Here is a 19,008-nt window from a genome sequence, read left to right as displayed (position 1 = left end):
AGAAGAAGTGAATTACCTTATAGGCTTTTCCACTGTCTCAGTCTCTGAGATTCAGACTCATTAAATTACTCACCAAGTAAACTCACCTTCTAAAATGATAGAAATTAGAATACTTTCTTTTCATATTAAAGATTCATGAGTCTAGCTGATAGTGGTCTCTAATAGGTTCCAAACTTCATTTGAATATATTGCATGTAGAATAAGTGCTTTACATGTATGTGTCCCATTTCTCTCTTGAATATTGTTCTTAATTTACAATTTGTGATAGGGTATACTGCTTGTGGGTGAGTGTATCTGTGTAACTATTGTGTTCTATCAATTTTTAAGCTTTAGTTTTGGACGAGAACTCTATGTGCTTTGTATAGTACTAAAAAATACTTCTCTTTGCTTTGGATCAAACATGAATAAATGCAGGGATGCCTGGCTGGCTCAGTCAGTGAAGCATGTGACTCTTGATCTTGGGGGTTGTGGGTTCGAATGTCACATTGGGTGTAGATATTTCTTTAAAAAAAATACAACATGAATAAATCCAGAGAATATAGTTAACGTTTTTTGTTAGGATTGTGTTTTGTATTTTGGATAGTTTGTTTTTAAGATAGAATTTTTTTGTGTTAGTTGGTAAAGAACTAATTGTTAGAGAAGATGAATAAATCATTGTGTTATAGGGGAAAGATACAGTTTTACAGGGACTTGGTTTGCATGACTATCTACTGGCTGTTTATTTTCAAAATAATTTCTCAAAATTTGTTTTGGTCAATCTTTAATCAAAAATTTATTGAGTACTTACTATACCAACCAGTGTGCTGTGCCCCAGAGTAAAGAGATGACAGCCCCAAGTCCTAGAAAGTTTTTATTGAAGACACAGACAAAGAAATACATTTTAGATTAGTCTGGTAAGTGCTGTTGTTTTAGGGATATAGTAACGTGGCAGTACAGATCAGAATATCAAATAGCCTGAGGGAGCTGTAAACTTGACTCACGTGACTTCAGTAAGAATTATTATAAGCTCTTGTTCATTTTACGTGAATAAAGTTACATAATGTACGCATTTATATGTTTCAGAAAAAATTGTTCTTACTTAACATAATATGGTGCAATACTTACTGGTACTTTTTTTTAGCAGGTCATCTTGACAAATAGTGCATTGAGTTCTCCGTGATGTATTGTTTGTAATGATGACCATTTTCTTGTATCCATAATATGGTAGTCCCCTCTGCATTGCTTTGCTTTCTGTGGTTTCAGTTACTGGTGGTCACTTGTGATCTGGAAGCAGACCTCATTTTCCCTTCTGATTTACTGTTAGAAAGTCACTAATAGCCTAACACTACTTCACAATGCCTGCGTCATTCACCTTACTTAAGTTTGTCACGTAGGCATTTTATCACCCTATATCATCATCTTATATATCATCTTATATCATCATCTTATATATCATCTTATATCATCATCTTATATATCATCTTATATCATCATCAGGAGGTTGAGTACAGTACAATGAGATATTTTGAGAGAGAGAGACCACATTCACATAAATATTACTACAGCATATTGTTATAATTGTTCTATTTTATTTTAGCTTTTTTTTTGTTAATCTCTTACTATGCCTAATTTAGGAATTAAATTTTTATCATAGGTATGTATGTATTGGAAAAAACATAAGATATATAGGATTTGGTACTATCCATAGTTTTAGGCATCCACTGGTGGTTTGGAACATATTCCAGTGGAAAAGTGGGGGGGTAATGTATTCTTTTTTTTCCTCCTAACTAAAAATAGCTCCAGAGACTACAAAGTTCTGTCATTTTAGAAATGAGGATAAACTGGATCAAAGTGTTATGTTGTTCCAAGAAATTAATGATTATATTTGGGAAGTTCTGCCTCACAGGAGCTTCTGGTATTTATCTAAAATATATTGTATGAAGGGTTGTTGTGATCTTTTGTCACTTTTGCAGATAGATGTATTATTTTTCTAATAAAAGTCATAGCCCCTGTCAGAGATTTAAGATTTTTCATTACTGTTGTTCACAGTATCCTACCATTTCATTGAGATACAGCTTGGTGTACTAATAGCAAAATCCTTGGAGGAAATTTTAAGCCGTTACTTTTCCAGTCTTTCCAGATCAACCGAATGTCAGAGTGAAAAGTGGTAGACTAGTAAGTGTTGGTATAACATTTGGAATGTGAGAAGAGTGAGATGTTTGGAGAGTGTCATGAGCAGAATTCCCAAATAGAAATTCTCTTAATGTCTTGCAACTGAGATCTTTCCACTAAATTCAATCTATCTGTTTTTGGTTGATCATTGTAAATGTCTGTGAGATGTGCAAGTTTGCTCATTTTATCATCTGTATGAATATGCTAGAGAAGGAGTAGCCTGGCTTCTAGCCTCCTGCTTCTTTCTTCTCCCAAGGGAATTGACAAGATTTTTTTTAAAAGTAAAGCTAGCTTGAATGTAGCCTAAAGTAGAGATGTTGATTCCTATTTCAGTGGAGAAGATTGCTATGTAGCTTTCTAGGCTACCAGACCATCATTTTATTTCTATTCCATAGTACGATGGGTGCAAGCAGAGCTGAATAAGTAGATACATTAGTAGCTGTAATTTATTTTTTCACCAAAATGACAATTGCCATACTAGATTTAATCATAAATGCTAAAGTATATGTGAGACTATTAGCTATAGTCAGCATCTGGTTCTCCTGACTTGAATGGTGATGAATGTCCAAAAAAGAATATCATTGTTGAGTTTAACTTCGGTTATTTCCCTTTGGGATAAATTCACTCAGACTTTATCTGGGTTTTTTGACTTCCAGAGGTGAAGAAGGAAAGTAGAATTGATCATAGATTTTAGAGAATTATTAGCATTTTGACACATCTTTTTATTAAAGGTTTTGAACTCTAACAACTGTTAAGAATCTTTACAGGGTGATGCTGACAGTTAAATGTATTTAAAAAGTCCTATTCCTGAATTAAAATATCTGATACTTTTATAAATTTATTCTTGGTATGAAAAAAGCAGTGCTTTTCAAAAGTTTGAAGATTACCAGAATTGAAAATTCACTACTTGCTAAGCATAATAGCAAAACCAGAAACCATGAAAGAAACAGTTGGTATGTTTGTACTAAAAAAAAAAAAATTCTCTATAATAGTCACCATAAACTTTGTTAAAAGAAAAATGACAGGCTTGGAAATATATTTGTAACATACACAGCAGGCAAAGGTTATTTAATCCACTTAGGAAAATAACCAAATGGCAAAGAACAAGAGCAGATGAGTCACAAAGGAAGGAATACAAGGTGCCAGTAGATATGTGGATAGATATTCAGCCATGCTTGTAATTGAAGAAATGCCAGTAAAAGAAAGAAGATACCCAGAGTTTTCAAATGTGTGGGAAATGGCCACTCCCAGATATGGTTTGATATAAATTTAAATGTGTACAGACCCTTTTAGAGATAATTTTAATATATATCAAAATTATAATTGCATATCCTCTAATTCCACCTTTGAGAATTTATCCCTAGGAATAATTTGGATACATGTACAAAGATAGACATAGGAAGGTGCCTGTTGTAATAGTGAAAACTGAGAACCAACCTAAATATTTATCAGTAGTCATGAATAATTTAATATCCATACATTGGAATTTTATGGCAGGCATCAGTTTTTCCTCATTTTCTTTATTGTTGTAAATTTAACATTGTTGTAAATTGTTAAATTTACAAATTTATTTTTGTAAAATTTTGTAAATTTTGTAAATTTTGTAAATTGTTGTAAATTTCTTTATTGTTGTAAATGTAAATCTTACATTTACCATCTTTTTTTTTTTTAAGATTTTATTTATTTATTTGACAGAAAACACAAGCAAGGGTAGCAGCAGGCAGAGGGAGAGGGAGAAGCAGGCTCCTGCTGAGCAGGGACCCCGTTGTAGGGCTCGATCCCAGGACCCTGAGATCATGACTTGAGCCGAAGGCAGACGCCTAACCAACTGAGCCACCCAGGCGCCCCTTACATTTACCATCTTAACTGTTTTTCAAGTGTGCAGTTCAGTGGCATAAAGTACATTATGTTGTGCAGACATTACCACCATCTATCTCTAGAACTTGATCTCCATACCTGTTCAATGATTCCCCATCCCTCCTCAGTCCCCACTTTTTCCAAGACCTGGCAGCCACTCTTCTACTTTCTGCATCTATAAATTTGACTACTCTAGATACCTCTTGTAAGTGGAGTCATATAATACATGTCTTTTGTGACTGATTTATTAGCATAATATCAAGTTTCATCCATTTTGTAGCATGTGTCAGAATTTCATTCTTTGTTAAGTTTAAAATATAGGTATTTTCTTTTAATTTAATTTTTGAGTGGGTAGTACATCTGTTTAATTCAGATTCAAGAGGAAAGTTGGGAGGAGCGAAGATGGGAAGCAATTGCTAATTGGCATGGGATTTCTCTAAGGGGTGATGGAAGTGTTCTAGAATTAGTAGTGTTTGATGTACAACTTTTAATATGCTAAAGAGCACTGATTGTACACTTAAAACAGATGAACTTTATGGTATGTGAATTGTATTTCAGTAAAGCTATTACTAAAAAAAATTCAATGTCAGTTGTACTTCAGGTAAAAAAAATTTCAAGAGGAATATAATAAATTTCTAGTAAAGTATTCTTACAAGTTGTCCCTCAACTATTCTAGTTTTACTTTTTTTTTTTTTTTTTAATGAGAGAGAGAGAGAGAGAGAGATAGGGAAGGGTAGAGGGAGAGGGAGAGAGAGAATCCCAAGCAGGCTCCATGCTCAGCACAGAGCCCGTTACAGGGGTTGATCTCCTGACCCTGACTGAGATCATGACTCGAGCCGAAATCAGGGGTTGGATGCCCAACCGAGTCACCCAGGCACCCTCTAGTTTTACTGTTTTAAAAAATTATTTATGTGACTTTCCAGAAATATTTTTATTTCTTATGAATATTTGATTTATAGTAAATATTACTCCCTTTTAACAAAAGTGGTAATAAATTGAACACAGTGTTCTGCACCCAGGTAGATATCTCTGAAGTCTGTTTCTCTTAGTTTTAGGTAAAAAGAGTTTTTTTTTTTTTTAATTACAAACGGATTACATGGTTAAATAGTATAGAAAACTATGAAAAAAATGTAAAAACTGTCCACACCCAGAGATAGTCATTGGTGATTGTTTCTAGATCCTTTTAGACTTTTCTCTCCATGTATATATGCTCTTTTAAAAAATTAGAATTGAGATCATCCAATACTTGGTATTGTGTAGTCAGCTTTTTTATACTTAAAATGATACATTGTGATCATAATTTTTAATCAGTAAATATAATCCACATTGTTATTTTTTTACGGGTGCATAGTATTAAATTGGGCATTTTTCATTTACTGTAGCTCATCACCTATTAATATCTATTTAGGTTGTTTCTAATTGTGTTACTATTACAAACAAGAATGAGTATCTTTGTACATACACCTTTGTACCCTTGCCAGATTGTTTCTTTGAGATATTTACTACACTGCTATTTTGTAGTCTGCCCAAATTTTTCAACAATATATGTTTTTAAAATATAAACTACAAAGATTTCCACGATATTATTAACTCTATGAAAAGATGGTGCAGGTATTTAAATCCTTATTTATTTTTAAATATGAGAACTCTGAAATGCAGAAAGTGGCATTGTGTCCAAAATTGCATAGCAGTTACTGTGAGAGCTGGTGCTAAAATCCATGTCTTCTGATTGTGGGTTCATGTCCTTTCCACTGTGGCATACTGCTAGTCCTTAAATACCTTCAATAGAAGGAGTGATTTTGTTGTTGCTTCTTCATTTCTAAAAATATGATTCTTGTGACATACTTTTAGATTCTTTGTATAATAGCTGCAGTTTATCCATTCAGATTAAAGGTTCATATACCTTCATTAGGGGTACAGGCTAAAGATACGCTCTCTCATGTTGTAGTTTATCTGCATTAACATCTTCATTTAATTACTCACCTATATTGTTATCTTTCCCTGTATGAAAAGCTCTCATAGTCTGTTTTTCCCCCCCTTTTTTGAAAGCTTCAAGTTGTGTTTTTTTCTCTGGGTAGTACTAGTTTCAGTAGGCTGGGAGAACAGCTTTGATTTCAGTGAAATCTCCATTTACTGTGTGATCTTGGGCAAGTTACTTAAATTTCTGTAAGACTAGTATCATCATCCATAAAATCAAAATAATAGCACATGTGTCATGAAGATTAAGTGAATTAACACATAAAAAGTGCTTGGCACAATTTGGCACAAGTTAGTTGATACTACTCATTAAATGTTAGTTATTAAATATGTGAATTTAAATCCTTAAAAGTCATTTTGTATTTTGATATCCTTTATATTTTTTGGTAAAACTTTTTTTTAAATTAATTTATTTATATGAGAGAGAGTGTGCGTGAGCCATGGGGGGAGGGGCAAAGGGAGAGAGGATGAGAGAGAGAATCTCAAGCAGACTCCCTGCTGAGCAGGGAGCCCAGTATAGAGCTTGATCTCATAACCCGGAGATCATGACCTGAGCCGAAACCAAGAGTTGGACACTCAACTGACTGCGCCATTCTTCAGGCACCCGTTTTGGTGAAACTTTGTATGATGTGTTTGTATTTCTGTAGATTTCCCCTTTTTCCTCCCCCCCCTTTAGTTCTATGTAATACCTTCTATTGATTTTGAACAATATTTTTATTTTGTCATGGCTCATGCAAAGTTAGGAGCTGTTGTACTTACCTTGTTTCCTGTTGGGAATAAACAGAAGTTAAATAACTGAGATTTTATAGATTATCTCAATCATTTTTTTAAGACAATGTAAAACAGAATAAAGCGAATCCTAATTTATTGAATTCAGTGTTCTGAGAGCTGTGGTAGCTACTTTCTGACTTCCTCAATCTGCTTTTTTTTTTTTTTTCCTACTTGAGGAGAAAACCTGATTTGGGGTTTTCTTTTTTGTCTTGGTTCTAGCACATGCAAATGACAATCCAAGCTCTCCAGGATGAATTGCGGATCCAAAGGGACCTGAACCAGCTGTTTCAGCAAGATAGTAACAGTAGGACTGGTGAACCCTGTGTGGCAGAGCTGACGGAGGAGAACTTTCAGAGGCTACATGCTGAGCATGAGCGGCAGGCCAAAGAGCTGTTCCTTCTTCGAAAGACTTTGGAGGAAATGGAGCTGCGTATTGAGACTCAGAAGCAAACCTTAAATGCTCGGGATGAATCCATCAAGAAACTTTTGGAGATGTTGCAGAGCAAAGGACTTTCTGCTAAGGCTACTGAAGAAGACCATGAGAGAACAAGACGACTGGCAGAGGCAGAGATGCATGTCCACCACCTAGAAAGCCTTTTGGAGCAGAAGGAAAAAGAGAACAGTATGTTGAGAGAGGTGAGTGATGCTTTTTCCGTTGTTTAGACTTGCTGATGGTCTTTTTTCCTCTGATTAGTCAGCATCTTGGCTTAGATAAATTTATATGTTCTACCGAGTTAGTGGAAGGGAATTTCTTCTTTGGTGTTTAAGTGCTTCACTGATTTCTATTCTGATTTGCTCTCTTGCATGAGATGGCATTGACTGGTTTGTGTACTGGCTTGATAACTTTCTGTGTCTTTTTCCCCCCTCTCCATTTCGTTTCTGTAGACTCATTTTGTTGCTAGAGGGGCACAGAATTTTCTTTGTTACTCATCTCTTAATTTGTTCTTAGAGACACACGCAACAAAACAAGAATCAGTGTACCTATTATTTAATTTTAGAATATTACTAAAAGAAAGTAAGTGGTTACCTCTGTTTAGGTGTGCTTATGTAATCCTTGGCAGTAGTAATGGATGTTTGCCCCGTGGTTTCCATGGAAACTTGCCTTGCTATAAAAGATATGTAATAAAAATCATTTGCTACCATGGAGGCACAGTGAGAAAGAATGACATAGAGGCACACTGCAGTTATTTTTTATAGAGGAAACTCACACTTTAGCTGACCACTGTGACTGTTGGTAATTTTTCACTTCTCTAGGTAAGGATTCATTTTAAGAAAGTATAAATGAAAAATGAATTAAAAAAAGTTGACAAATAATTCTCTATATGTGGTCAAGACTTCAGCCATTTAGATGGGGAGAAATATCTCAGAATTGTATTAGTGCCAGTCTGAATGAAATATGAGGAAAGAAATTTAAAAAAATGGAATATTCCCCAAGCAGAAAGATAGAAACTTTAAAAGAATACTTCTAAATTTGAAGTTCTGTAACTTCTTCTTTTATAAAAATTCTGAAATACTTATTTACAGTGAAGTTATTTTACTTTTGATAAAGGGGAAATTCAGTGTTTTTTAAATACATGATTTTATTATACAATCAGTTCATTGAATGTTATTGTAATAAGATTAGGAAATAGGTTAGCAAAAAATTAAAACTCCAGGTATCATTACCTACTGCTAACTGTTACATATATATTTCCAGTCATTAGTCATTTTTATTATGTATACGTTGTTTCTATTTCTTTCTCTTAAGAAGATAGAATACTAGGGGCGCCGGGTGGCTCAGTCGGTTGAGCATATGACTCTTGATTTTGGCTCAGGTCATGATCTCAGGGTTGTGTGATCCAGGGATCGAGCCCCGTGTCCTCGGGCTCTGCACTCAGTGGGGAGTCTGTTTGGGATTCTCTCTCTCTACTCCTTCCTCCCTGTGCTCTCTCTCCCTCAAGTAAACAAATACATCTTAAAAAAAAAAAAAAAAAAGAAAGAATACTATCATTTAGTATTGTCTAGTATCACTTTCTGCGATGATGGAAATGTTCTGTATCTGCTCTGTTCATTATGGTAGCCACTAGTTACATGTGCCTACGGAGCCCTTGAAATGTGGCTAGTGTGACTGAGGAACTGAATTTTAAATTCTTTTAAATATAATTAATCCAGAATTAAATTTGGTTGATCAAATTTAAAGTGTCGACATGCAGCTAGCGGCTATTGTATTAGTGCAGGTATGCATAATGCAATGTCACCTGCTTTTCTTAATAATTTGTTTTGACCACCTTTCTTTTGTCAGGTTAATGTAGAGACTTGTAATTTCTGATGAATTTATAAAGTTCCATTTACATTTATTTGAATACCCTTTACTGTTGAAAATTTTATTTTCATATTAATTTTTCAGTATTATAAAACTGTGCTGCACTGAATATCCTTAACCATATATCTCTGTACATTGATTTTTGTGTTTAGGACAGATTCCTAGAAATGAATTTGCTCAAAGTGCGTGTACATTTTTAAAACCGAATAATCCTGTCTTCCAGGGTGATTGGACTAGTTTATCTTCCCAGCAGCATATAATGTGTTCTTATGATTAATCTGCAGCTATGTACATGTTATGCTCTTCAAATTACCAGACGGTAGTATCTTAGAAAATCGTTAATCAACTGCTATGTCAAGGAACATCCTGAGTTTGTTTCAGTTTACTTTTAATTTACTTTATGGCCTGGCCATAGAACACTGTTAGAGAAGTTGTGATAATCTTACACACCATGCAACAGGAAATCCGTTCCAGCATGAATTTTGAATGTTATGTTTTCAATGCTTCTGTTCTGAATATTTCTACCTATGCCCACTTATTTAAAAAATTTTTAAATTGAAGTAGAGTTGACATACTATGTTATGTTAATTTGAAATGTACAATATAGTGATTTGACAAGTTTATACATAATGCGCTATGCTTACCGCAATATTAGCTACCATTTGTCACCACACGATGCTATTACAATACCATCGATTATATTTCCTCTGCTGTACCTTTTATCCTTGTCACTTATTCATTCCATGACTGGAAGCCTGTACCTCCCCCTCCCCTTTACCCATTTTGCCCATCCCCCCCAACCCATCTCCCCTGTTGGCAACCATTAGTTTGTTCTCTATATTTATAGGAGTGTTTTGGCTTTTTGTTTTTTCATTTATTTTGTTTTTTAGATTCCACAAATAAGTAAAATCATATGATATTTGTCTTTGTCTCACTTATTTCACTTAGCGTGATACCCTCTAGGTCCATCCATGTTGTCATAAGTGGCAAGATCTCATTCTTTTTTATTACGTCTATTTAATTTTGAGTTTGGGAGTTAATAAGTGATGAATAGTTAAGGATTGTGAAAAGCCACATTGTTATTCTGGCAGAGAACAATCAGAAAGATGGTGAATTTGAAAAACTGGTAGAAAAAAACATGAATTTAAGACTGATTTTCAAATAACAAGCTCTACAAATATCAAGTCCCATTTATGTACATAATGTGGAAAGAAATATAGGCCCTAGGGGCGCCTGGGTGGCACAGCGGTTAAGCGCCTGCCTTCGGCTCAGGGCGTGATCCCGGCGTTATGGGATCGAGCCCCACATCAGGCTCTTCAGCTATGAGCCTGCTTCTTCCTCTCCTGTTCCCCCTGCTTGTGTTCCCTCTCTCGCTGGCTGTCTCTATCTCTGCCAAATAAATAAATAAAATCTTTAAAAAAAAAAAAAAAAAGAAATAAAGGCCTTGTCAATCATACCAATACACAATTCCTGTTGCCATTAGTAACATAATATCATTTTTTTGGGTCATACAAATTAAAATTATTTAAGAGCAAGTGGAAATGATTGCTTCAGAAACAAATGTTCTTTTTTTTAAAGGTTTATTATTTTAGAGAGAGGGAGAGAGGGAGAGAGCGAGAGAGCATGAGTGGGTGGGGGCAGAGGGAGAGAAGCAAACTCCTTAAGTGGGGTTTTATCTCACAACCCTGAGATTGTGACCTGAGTGAAATCAAGAGTCAGATGCTTAACTGCGTGAGCCACCCAGGTGCCCCTGGGACCAAATGTCCAAAAAAAAAAAAAAAAAAAAAAAAGTTTAGAATTCTTGTTCTCTTTTCTGTTTCTCTTATTTACCTTTCAAGACTTAAACCAAATTTCAGTTCTTCTGCGAAGTTTTCCTTGTGCAGCTTTATACACATATGTAGATGAATCAATCATAGTATATTTATATTTACATGTGTGTTTGTTCATCATTCACTTAAGTTTTTACATCAAAGATGCATTTTTAAAAAAGATTTTATTTTTTTTTTGAGAGTGAGACTGCGAGCTGGGGGGTGGGGGTGGGGTAGAAGAGCAGAAGGATAAAGAGAAATTTAAGCAGGCTTCATGACCAACACGGAGTCTGACACAGGGCTCAGTCTCATGACCTTGAGATCATGACCTGAGCTGAAACCAAGAGTTGGTCACCTGCCCAACTAAGCCACCCAGGCACCCCCCTGAAGATTGTATTTTTCAGTAATCTCTACAGCCAATTTAGGGCTTGAACCCACAACCCTGAGATCAAGAATCCCATGCTCCTTTTACTGAGCCAGCCAGGTGCCCCCAAAGATACATTTTTTTTTAAAGTTTACTTTAAAGATTTATTTATTTACTTGAGAGAGTTGGGGGGAGGGGCAGAGGGAGGGGAAGATAATCCTCAAGCCGACTTCCTGCTGAGCGGGAAGCCTAACCTGGAGCTCCATCTCAGGACCCTGAGATCATGACCTGAGCTGAAATCAAGAGACGGATACTTAACTGACTGAGCCACCCAGGTGCCCCACCAAAGATACGTGTTTTAAAAAAATCTGTATTTTGCTAGTGTCTAACAAATACACAGTGGGTCTTCAAGAAATGTTAGATGAATACGTTGAAATGCAGGCAAAATTTAAACCTGGAACTTGTAGAAAGGATAGTGTTTTGAGTTTTTTTTCCCTGGTGGGACCACTGGGTACTAAAACCTGATGAAGGTTTGAAAACAAGTTAAACCCCAAAGCTAGTTTTGCTTATGAGTTCAGTTATACATATTATAAATAAAATATTAGCAGATAGAATCAGCATTATGATAAAATGATGGTACTCTGATCAAAAGGAGTTTATTCCAGGAATGCCAGAATGGCTCAATATGTCATACATAGTTACAATTTGTATTAGGTAAAAGGAAAAGAGAACCTTGTGGTATTTGATAGTTGTCTCAAAGATATTAGGTAAAATGTTACAGACATTTTCATTGAAAAATGAAACAAAATGAATAAAAATAAGAATTGAATGTTACTTTTATGGTAAGATTTAAATAAATAATAACATAATAAATGTATATTATAAACATATTTCAAACGTATAGCCAGCATCAAGCTTACTGAGACATACTAGAAATGCCCATTGAAGTTAGAAAGAGGTCAAAGATGGTTGTGTTCATCAGTATTTAACATTATTTTGGAAGTGTTAGGTGGTACAATTAGATAAGGAAATGGAATACATAATATCTGTAACGGTAATGGAAAGGATACGCTAAATTTTCATTACAGTGTAGATGGGAACATTAATATAAAGATGTCACTTTACCCCAAATCTGTAAATTTAATGTAATCGTAATGGGAATGATTTGAAACATGCCTTAATGATGTTGTGGTTTATTTGCAAGAAGAATAGTGCAGGAACACTTGCTTAAATAGATCATGATGCACGTATTTTAAACACAGTGTTATTAAAATGTGTGGTACTGGCACAGCAATAGATAGCTAGATCATGAAACAGAATAGAATCCAGAAATAATATAGTTTTCAGTATATAATGGATGTTTTGAAATAGTGGCCATCCATTTGGAAAACAGTTACATCATTATATCAAATTAAATTCTGGATGAAATAAAGAGCTACTTTTTAAAAAAATAAAAACTTTAAAAAAATAAATAAGTAAAAAATAAATAGAAGAAAATTCATGTAAAAAACTTTTAATATAATCTTGAGATAGAAAAGAATCTTTCATTACCATAGCAAGAACCTTAAAGAATTAAATTTGTGTATGTTAGAAAATACAGTTAACAAAAGTTAAAATGATAATTTGGGGTAAAGCTTTGTAATGTATGGCTAGACTAATACATAGAGATTGTTTCTAAAACAATAAGAGGCTAGAGGCCCTTGGTATCACCTTTCCTTTCTCATTTATTCAACAAATATCTATTGAGCCTCTGATATGTATTTGATCCTGGGATAGTCATGGTGTATACATTTTTCATGTCAGCACATATGGTCTTTGCCTTCCTAGAATTTAAAAATCTGGTGGGAGACTGTAAACTGATAATTATGAGATGAACTACATGATTGGGTGGAGTCTAATTATGTTGGGGGAGGTGATTTCTGTAAATAGGATAAGTATCTTTGAGGAGGTGCCCCTTTAAGGGAGTTCTGAAGAAAGACAAAGAGAAAATGTTGCTGAGCATTTGGATAAAGTCATTTTGTGAAGAAAGGTTAACAGTTTCAAAAGGCCTGATGGGAAGGAATTTTGAGGGAACAAGATGGTTAGAGGGCAAAAGTAAATTGTATAAGGTGAAGGCTGGCATCAGATGACAGGTTGAAGAGGTAGCCAGGGCCAAATACATTCCTTTCATTCATCAGATATTTACTGGGCACTAACCATGTACAAAGCAGTAGGGAAATAACAGTGAACAAAACATGCCCTCTAGGAGACAAAGCACTTGCCTTCCATGATCCTTGCAGGTAATGTGATTGTTATACTCAAAGTGCAAGAAGAGTCCATTCCAGTGTTTAATCAAGGGAATGTTAAGATCTGGTTTGCCTTCTACAATTTACTCTGGTTGTGTTCAGAATGAATGGGGGAGGGAGAGTCAGGAGTGAACAGGGAAGTCTAATAAAGAACTTAACAGCTCTAATCTAGGTTAGGTGAGTGGGACTTGAAATGACCTTTGCAAATTGTATTACTAGTGGATCAAGAAAGTCAAAAAGAAGTGAAAGTTGGCAACACCAAGATATCCATAGGTTTTGTTATTTATTGGACTTTGTCCATCTTTAAAAAAAATCAGTATTTCATGGGGCGCCTGCGTGGCTCAGCCCTTAGGCATTTGCCTTCGGCTCAGGTCGTGAGCCCAGGGTCCTGGGATAGCCCCGCATTGGGCTCCCTGCTGGGCGGGAAGCCTGCTTCTCCCTCTCACACTCCCCTTGCTTGTGTTCCCTCTCTTGCTGTCTCTCTCTGTCAAATAAATAAAGAAAATATATATATTTTTAAAAAAATCAGTATTTCATCAATCTAAGACTCACAGTTTTTCTTATTTTAATATGGAATTGAGTTAAATCTTAACCTTGCTGGCATTGTACAGTCGGTCGGCAAGCAGTAGTCGTGCTGGATTTGTTTGCCTGTGCATTCACATTCATACCTGTTCCTTTTGTAACCACTTTAGTTGAGGGTATGAGCATTGTTGGTATTTCTCATGTTAACTTTAATTGTTGATCAGTATGTCATCAGTAATATCATGTAGTGAACTGGCATTGAAACCATAGTTACTGGCATGGAGAAAGTTATAAAAACAGTTAAAAGAGGTATATAGTTAAACTTTGGTAAAATAAAAGATAACTCTTACAGTCAGTATAAAATAAAAATTTTGAATGATAAAGCTTTGTGTCATAGTTTATTTGGAGGTATTTCCTCCCTTTCTTTCCACTACGTAAAACAGTGATATGTACTACAATCAATGACATCTTAGATTTGATGAAGTACTGTAACATTAAAATGGCATTCATATCCAGTAGCATTTGTGATTAGTTTTCCATTTTGTTTATGGTAATGATTCTGTAGATAACAAGTAAATATTCTCCCAAATAAAAGCCAAAGAGGAAGAAAAAATAAATTTAAGCGTCATATTTAGTTTGTACTGAAATTACATTTTTATGGGACTACTTATTGTTAGATCTTATATTGTTTACTGTAGTACTTTTCCTTTGATTGATAGAAAAGTGAAGACATTTATTGGACAGATATTCAACCCCACCGTCAAGACTTGTCTTGGTCAGTGCTTGGGGCTTGGGCATACGGAGTTTTAACAAGCTTTATAGGTACTTCTGTTACACAACAAAGTTTGAGACCCAAGTTTGAGTTCTCAGTCTCTTGGCAGAACATACCTAAGTTGGCTGTGGAATTTTTCGGATCTGCATTTCGTATGCATACCAGACATTATCTGTAGGCCAAATAAACAATATATTTCATACCTGTATATGCTTTGAATTTTAGAAATGTAGATGCTGTTGTGGTAAATAAAATATAAATTTGCTTTATTTATTTTTATTTTATTTTATTTTATTTTTTTAAAGATTTTATTTATTTATTTCACAGAGATAGAGACAGCCAGCGAGAGAGGGAACACAAGCAGGGGGAGTGGGAGAGGAAGAAACAGGCTCCCAGTGGTGGAGCCTGATGTGGGGCTCAATCCCAGAACGCCGGGATCATGCCCTGAGCCGAAGGCAGACGCTTAACGACTGAGCCAAAGGCAGACGCTTAATGACTGAGCCACCCAGGCGCCCCTATAAATTTGTTTTAAAACATTATTACATTCATGCTAGTTTTTGTGTCTATAATATTTCAATCAACAAACCTTGTTAGCATAACTGCTATCATGTTGGGGTTTACAGAAATGTTTGAGGGTAAAAGTACTACTATTTGACTAGGTTCTAGGCTAGGAATTCTGAATCTAACTATTATATCTGAGGAATGCTTATTTTTGTCTTCGACAGTTGTAAGGTAGAAGCAGAGAAGATAGGAGGGAAAAAAAGAAATAAGAGAAAAATAGAAATAGCAGACAAAGCATAGGAAGAATAAAAAAAAAGGAGATTCCAAGTTTGTTTGCTGCTTTGTACTGATTTTAGAAAATATGGACAGTTGCATACCTTATTCAGGTTATTCTTCCCCATTTCCTTATGTCATTTGTGCCTGTTTCCATTTTGACAAGAAGATCACATTTTCTCAGAGTAATGCCATTACTAGAGGTAGTAAAGGGTTAAAGTATAATGATTTCTGACACAGAGAACAGCAAGGATTCTTTCTGCTTATTCTCCCCATCTTCTTTATTCCTGTCTCCTCTGTGTTTTGAGTATAGTAAACCCAGAACTTGTGTGGGGGATTGAATCTATTAGGGGGCCTCACAAGCAATCTGGAACTTCTACCCCTGAACCACGGGTGCTGGGGACTAAAACCTGAAACTGAATAAAAGAAATTTCTGGGGCGCCTTGGTGGCTCAGTTGGTTAAACGTCTGCCTTCAGCTCAGGTCATGATCCTGGGGACCCAGGATCGAGCCCTGTGTCAGGCTCCCCACTCAGTAGGGAGTCTTCTTCTCCCTCTGACCCTGCTCTCTCTCTCTCTTACTCTCTCTCAAATAAGTAAATAAAATCTTAAAAAAAAAATTTCAGACGTAAGTACTACTTTTCAGTCACAAATACTCCTTTTTCTCAGTTGTGTAAGTAAAAGTTGACTTACTTTTTAAAAGAAATTACTAAAAAGAGAAAAATATGAATATTCCTAACTTGCTTGTTTTCTAACTCTAGATTAGTCATTATTCTTTGCTAAATTAATGAGAGAACATGAACACCTTTTCTGTTGTCTACCACAGTTGGCAGTATAACCAGATCTAGGTAATCCTACCTGTACTTTAATTGTTTTTGAAAGAAAAATTTCAGGCCAAAGGAGTGAAATAGAGCAAGCAAATAGAATATTCTAGTTCTCATATTTATTTGAATAGTGCATTCATTTCTATTTCCAGTCTCCTCTCTGTATTAACAGTGCATGAGTCAGAGGCTTGATGTACTCAGTGCGAAAGGGGAGTTTATCAGCTCACTGACTGCAAGATGTGTTCATAATGAGTTTTAATGTGCAGGCCTCTGAATGGAAATTTGTTACAAGTGATCAGTTTAGAAATGTCTTAATAGGAAAACTTTATGCCCGTGAATGGTTTAAAATGCATCCTAGTTCCTTAGCAGAGGAGGATTTTTTTTTGTTCAAATGGATTTCTGTTTTATGTTTTGCTTATATGTTTGCTAACATTTAAAATAAATTATTATCGTTTAACCTTAAGACATTTGGAAATCTACCTTATTTGGAATTAGATAATAGGAAAGAAGTCAGATAAAATTAGTTCACTATCTGAATTGTGAGGTATTTCAAAGAAATGCAGTTTTAATATTTTCAAGTTGATACTGAAATACCAAATGAAAAATGTAAAGTATAGGTGATTATTTACAATTAGCAGGATTCATTTTATTTTCGCTTATACTTTTTAAAGTTTTACACTCATTTTATTGAATAAATATTATTAAACATCTGCTGTGTGCCCAATTCATCTTCTTGCTTACAGTGTGGAGAATAAATTAAATGTGGACAAACTGGAGGCTCGGAGGAAGCTGCTGAGTTTGTTGTTTTAATGTAGGTGAGAGATTGTTATGGCCTGAACTAATGTGTTGAGATTTTGTCCTGGAGTAGTGTGTTCTGGATTTTACTCTCTTCCTTAGTGAAGTGCTTTGCCTTGTGAAAATTAACTTAATTGTGGATTAACTTGATCTTCAGAAGACTTGCTTTTAAATGCTGTTAGGGCTGACGTAGATAGCTTTTCCTTTTTCAGGGCTAAATTAGCTTTACTTCTAAGACTTGGCCTTTCTGGTGTCTCTGCTAAATGCCTCTGATGTTCTCCTTACTTTGGCTGTTTGGAACTAGAATTTTTCCAAGCCCCATGTGAGTTCAGGTAGTTGCTCAACTCAGAGCACTCTGGTAGTTCTGTCGCTAGTAATTGTTGTCTGAGATTGTGGAGTCTTGCCCTGTGCACGCGCACACTTAGTGTTTGGCCAGACTCAAGGGGACCCATGTCAGATTAGACTCTGCTCTGTACATTTCCACTGTCTTAGGAGTCTTATCCATTGATCTGTCTTCTGAGTTCTGCATGACTGCTGTTTTCTTTTTGGGCTTCCTTTCCTTGCTTCACATACTGAATAGCAAGTCTGGGCCATCAATGTTTGTTTCTCTTCTTTCAAAGGATCATAGACCTAGTTGCTTGTTTTCCAATGTCTGAAAACAGTTACTTTGTGCATTTTATCTAATTTTAAAATAGTTCACAAGAGGAGGGGGCCAGTCTTCTATCCATTATGGTCAGATCATGTTGATTTTGTAGAGAGTGAGAAGTAAATGGGAAACTCATCGAAGGATTCAAAGCAGACTTAACTGTATAATTTGTTGATGCTCTATGACGATTACCCTGGTGCTCTCTTGAGAATGGACAGAGGAAGTAGAAGGAAACTAATGGCTGTTGTAGTAATCTAGGGCTCAGCTGAACTGGAAATGGAGTGAAGTGGAATAATTCAAGACATATTTTGAAGATGGAACAATCCCTGCCTTCTCTTTGGTTGTGGGAAATGAAGATCTGTGGAGAATGAGACCCTGGTGTTTGGCTGAGAGGCCTGGGAAGGTGATGCCATTTAATGAGATGGAGAAGACTCATTTCTCATCACACTCATCAGATAAGGGGTTAGATTAAGGAAGAGAAAAATCATGATTTTTGTTATGAAGAATATAAATTACCTATTAGACATCTAAATAGAGATATCAAATGGGAAGTTGGATAAATGAGTCTGAAATCAGAGCAAAGGGCCTAGGAATTCACTAGTGTTTCAGTTGAATTTTAAGCAATGTTATGGATTAGAGAGTTTAGATGGAAAAGAGAAGAGGTAATAGGACTTGTCACCGGGTCACTATAGTATTTAGGGGTCTAATTTAGAAGGAAGAACCTGCAAAAGAAACAGAAGGAGCACTTGGAGAGAAAGAAGAATAGGAGAGGATGGTGACATAATAGTCAAGAGAAAATGTGTGTATAGGAGGGAGTGGCCCACTGCTTTGAATGCCTCTGAGAGTTCTAGGAAGATGAGGACAGAAAGGTGTCCACTAGATTTGGCACCTTGGAATTCATTGGTGATGTGGATGAATTGTTTGAATGGAGAGGTAGAGAAAGAAATAATTAAAAATTAAAGCAACAGTTTTCTAGTGTGTTAATAGGGAGATCAACTTTGGGAGACTGTTAACTATAACCCAGGCAGAATCTCTAGGAGGGCTGGAGAGCCTGGGTGCAGAAGTTATATAGCCAAAAACAGTCTCAGATCCATCGTACTCCTTTTTTTGGTTTGGTGGAAACAGTGCTGCTCTTGGTGCAGAGCACAGACCCAGCAGCTTG

The 19,008-nt window shown here is 35.6% G+C and overlaps 1 protein-coding gene across 17 annotated transcripts in view; it reads left to right on the top strand.

Annotated features, from left to right (window-relative positions):
• The window catches only part of ERC1 (ELKS/RAB6-interacting/CAST family member 1), a 554,906-nt gene that overhangs the window by 92,445 nt on the left and 443,453 nt on the right, over positions 1-19,008 (top strand). For all 17 annotated transcript variants that reach the window (XM_048216749.2, XM_057318942.1, XM_057318950.1 and 14 more), the window contains one exon: positions 6,976-7,392. In XM_048216749.2, coding sequence (XP_048072706.1) covers positions 6,976-7,392 — 417 coding nt within the window. The remainder of the gene's footprint in view (positions 1-6,975; positions 7,393-19,008) is intronic.

Source organism: Ursus arctos, unplaced genomic scaffold (assembly GCF_023065955.2).
Source record: "Ursus arctos isolate Adak ecotype North America unplaced genomic scaffold, UrsArc2.0 scaffold_26, whole genome shotgun sequence".
In the NCBI taxonomy this organism is placed as follows: Eukaryota; Metazoa; Chordata; class Mammalia; order Carnivora; family Ursidae; genus Ursus; species Ursus arctos.
Note: the sequence above shows the minus strand (reverse complement) of the source record. Positions and strands in the feature narration are given on the sequence as shown.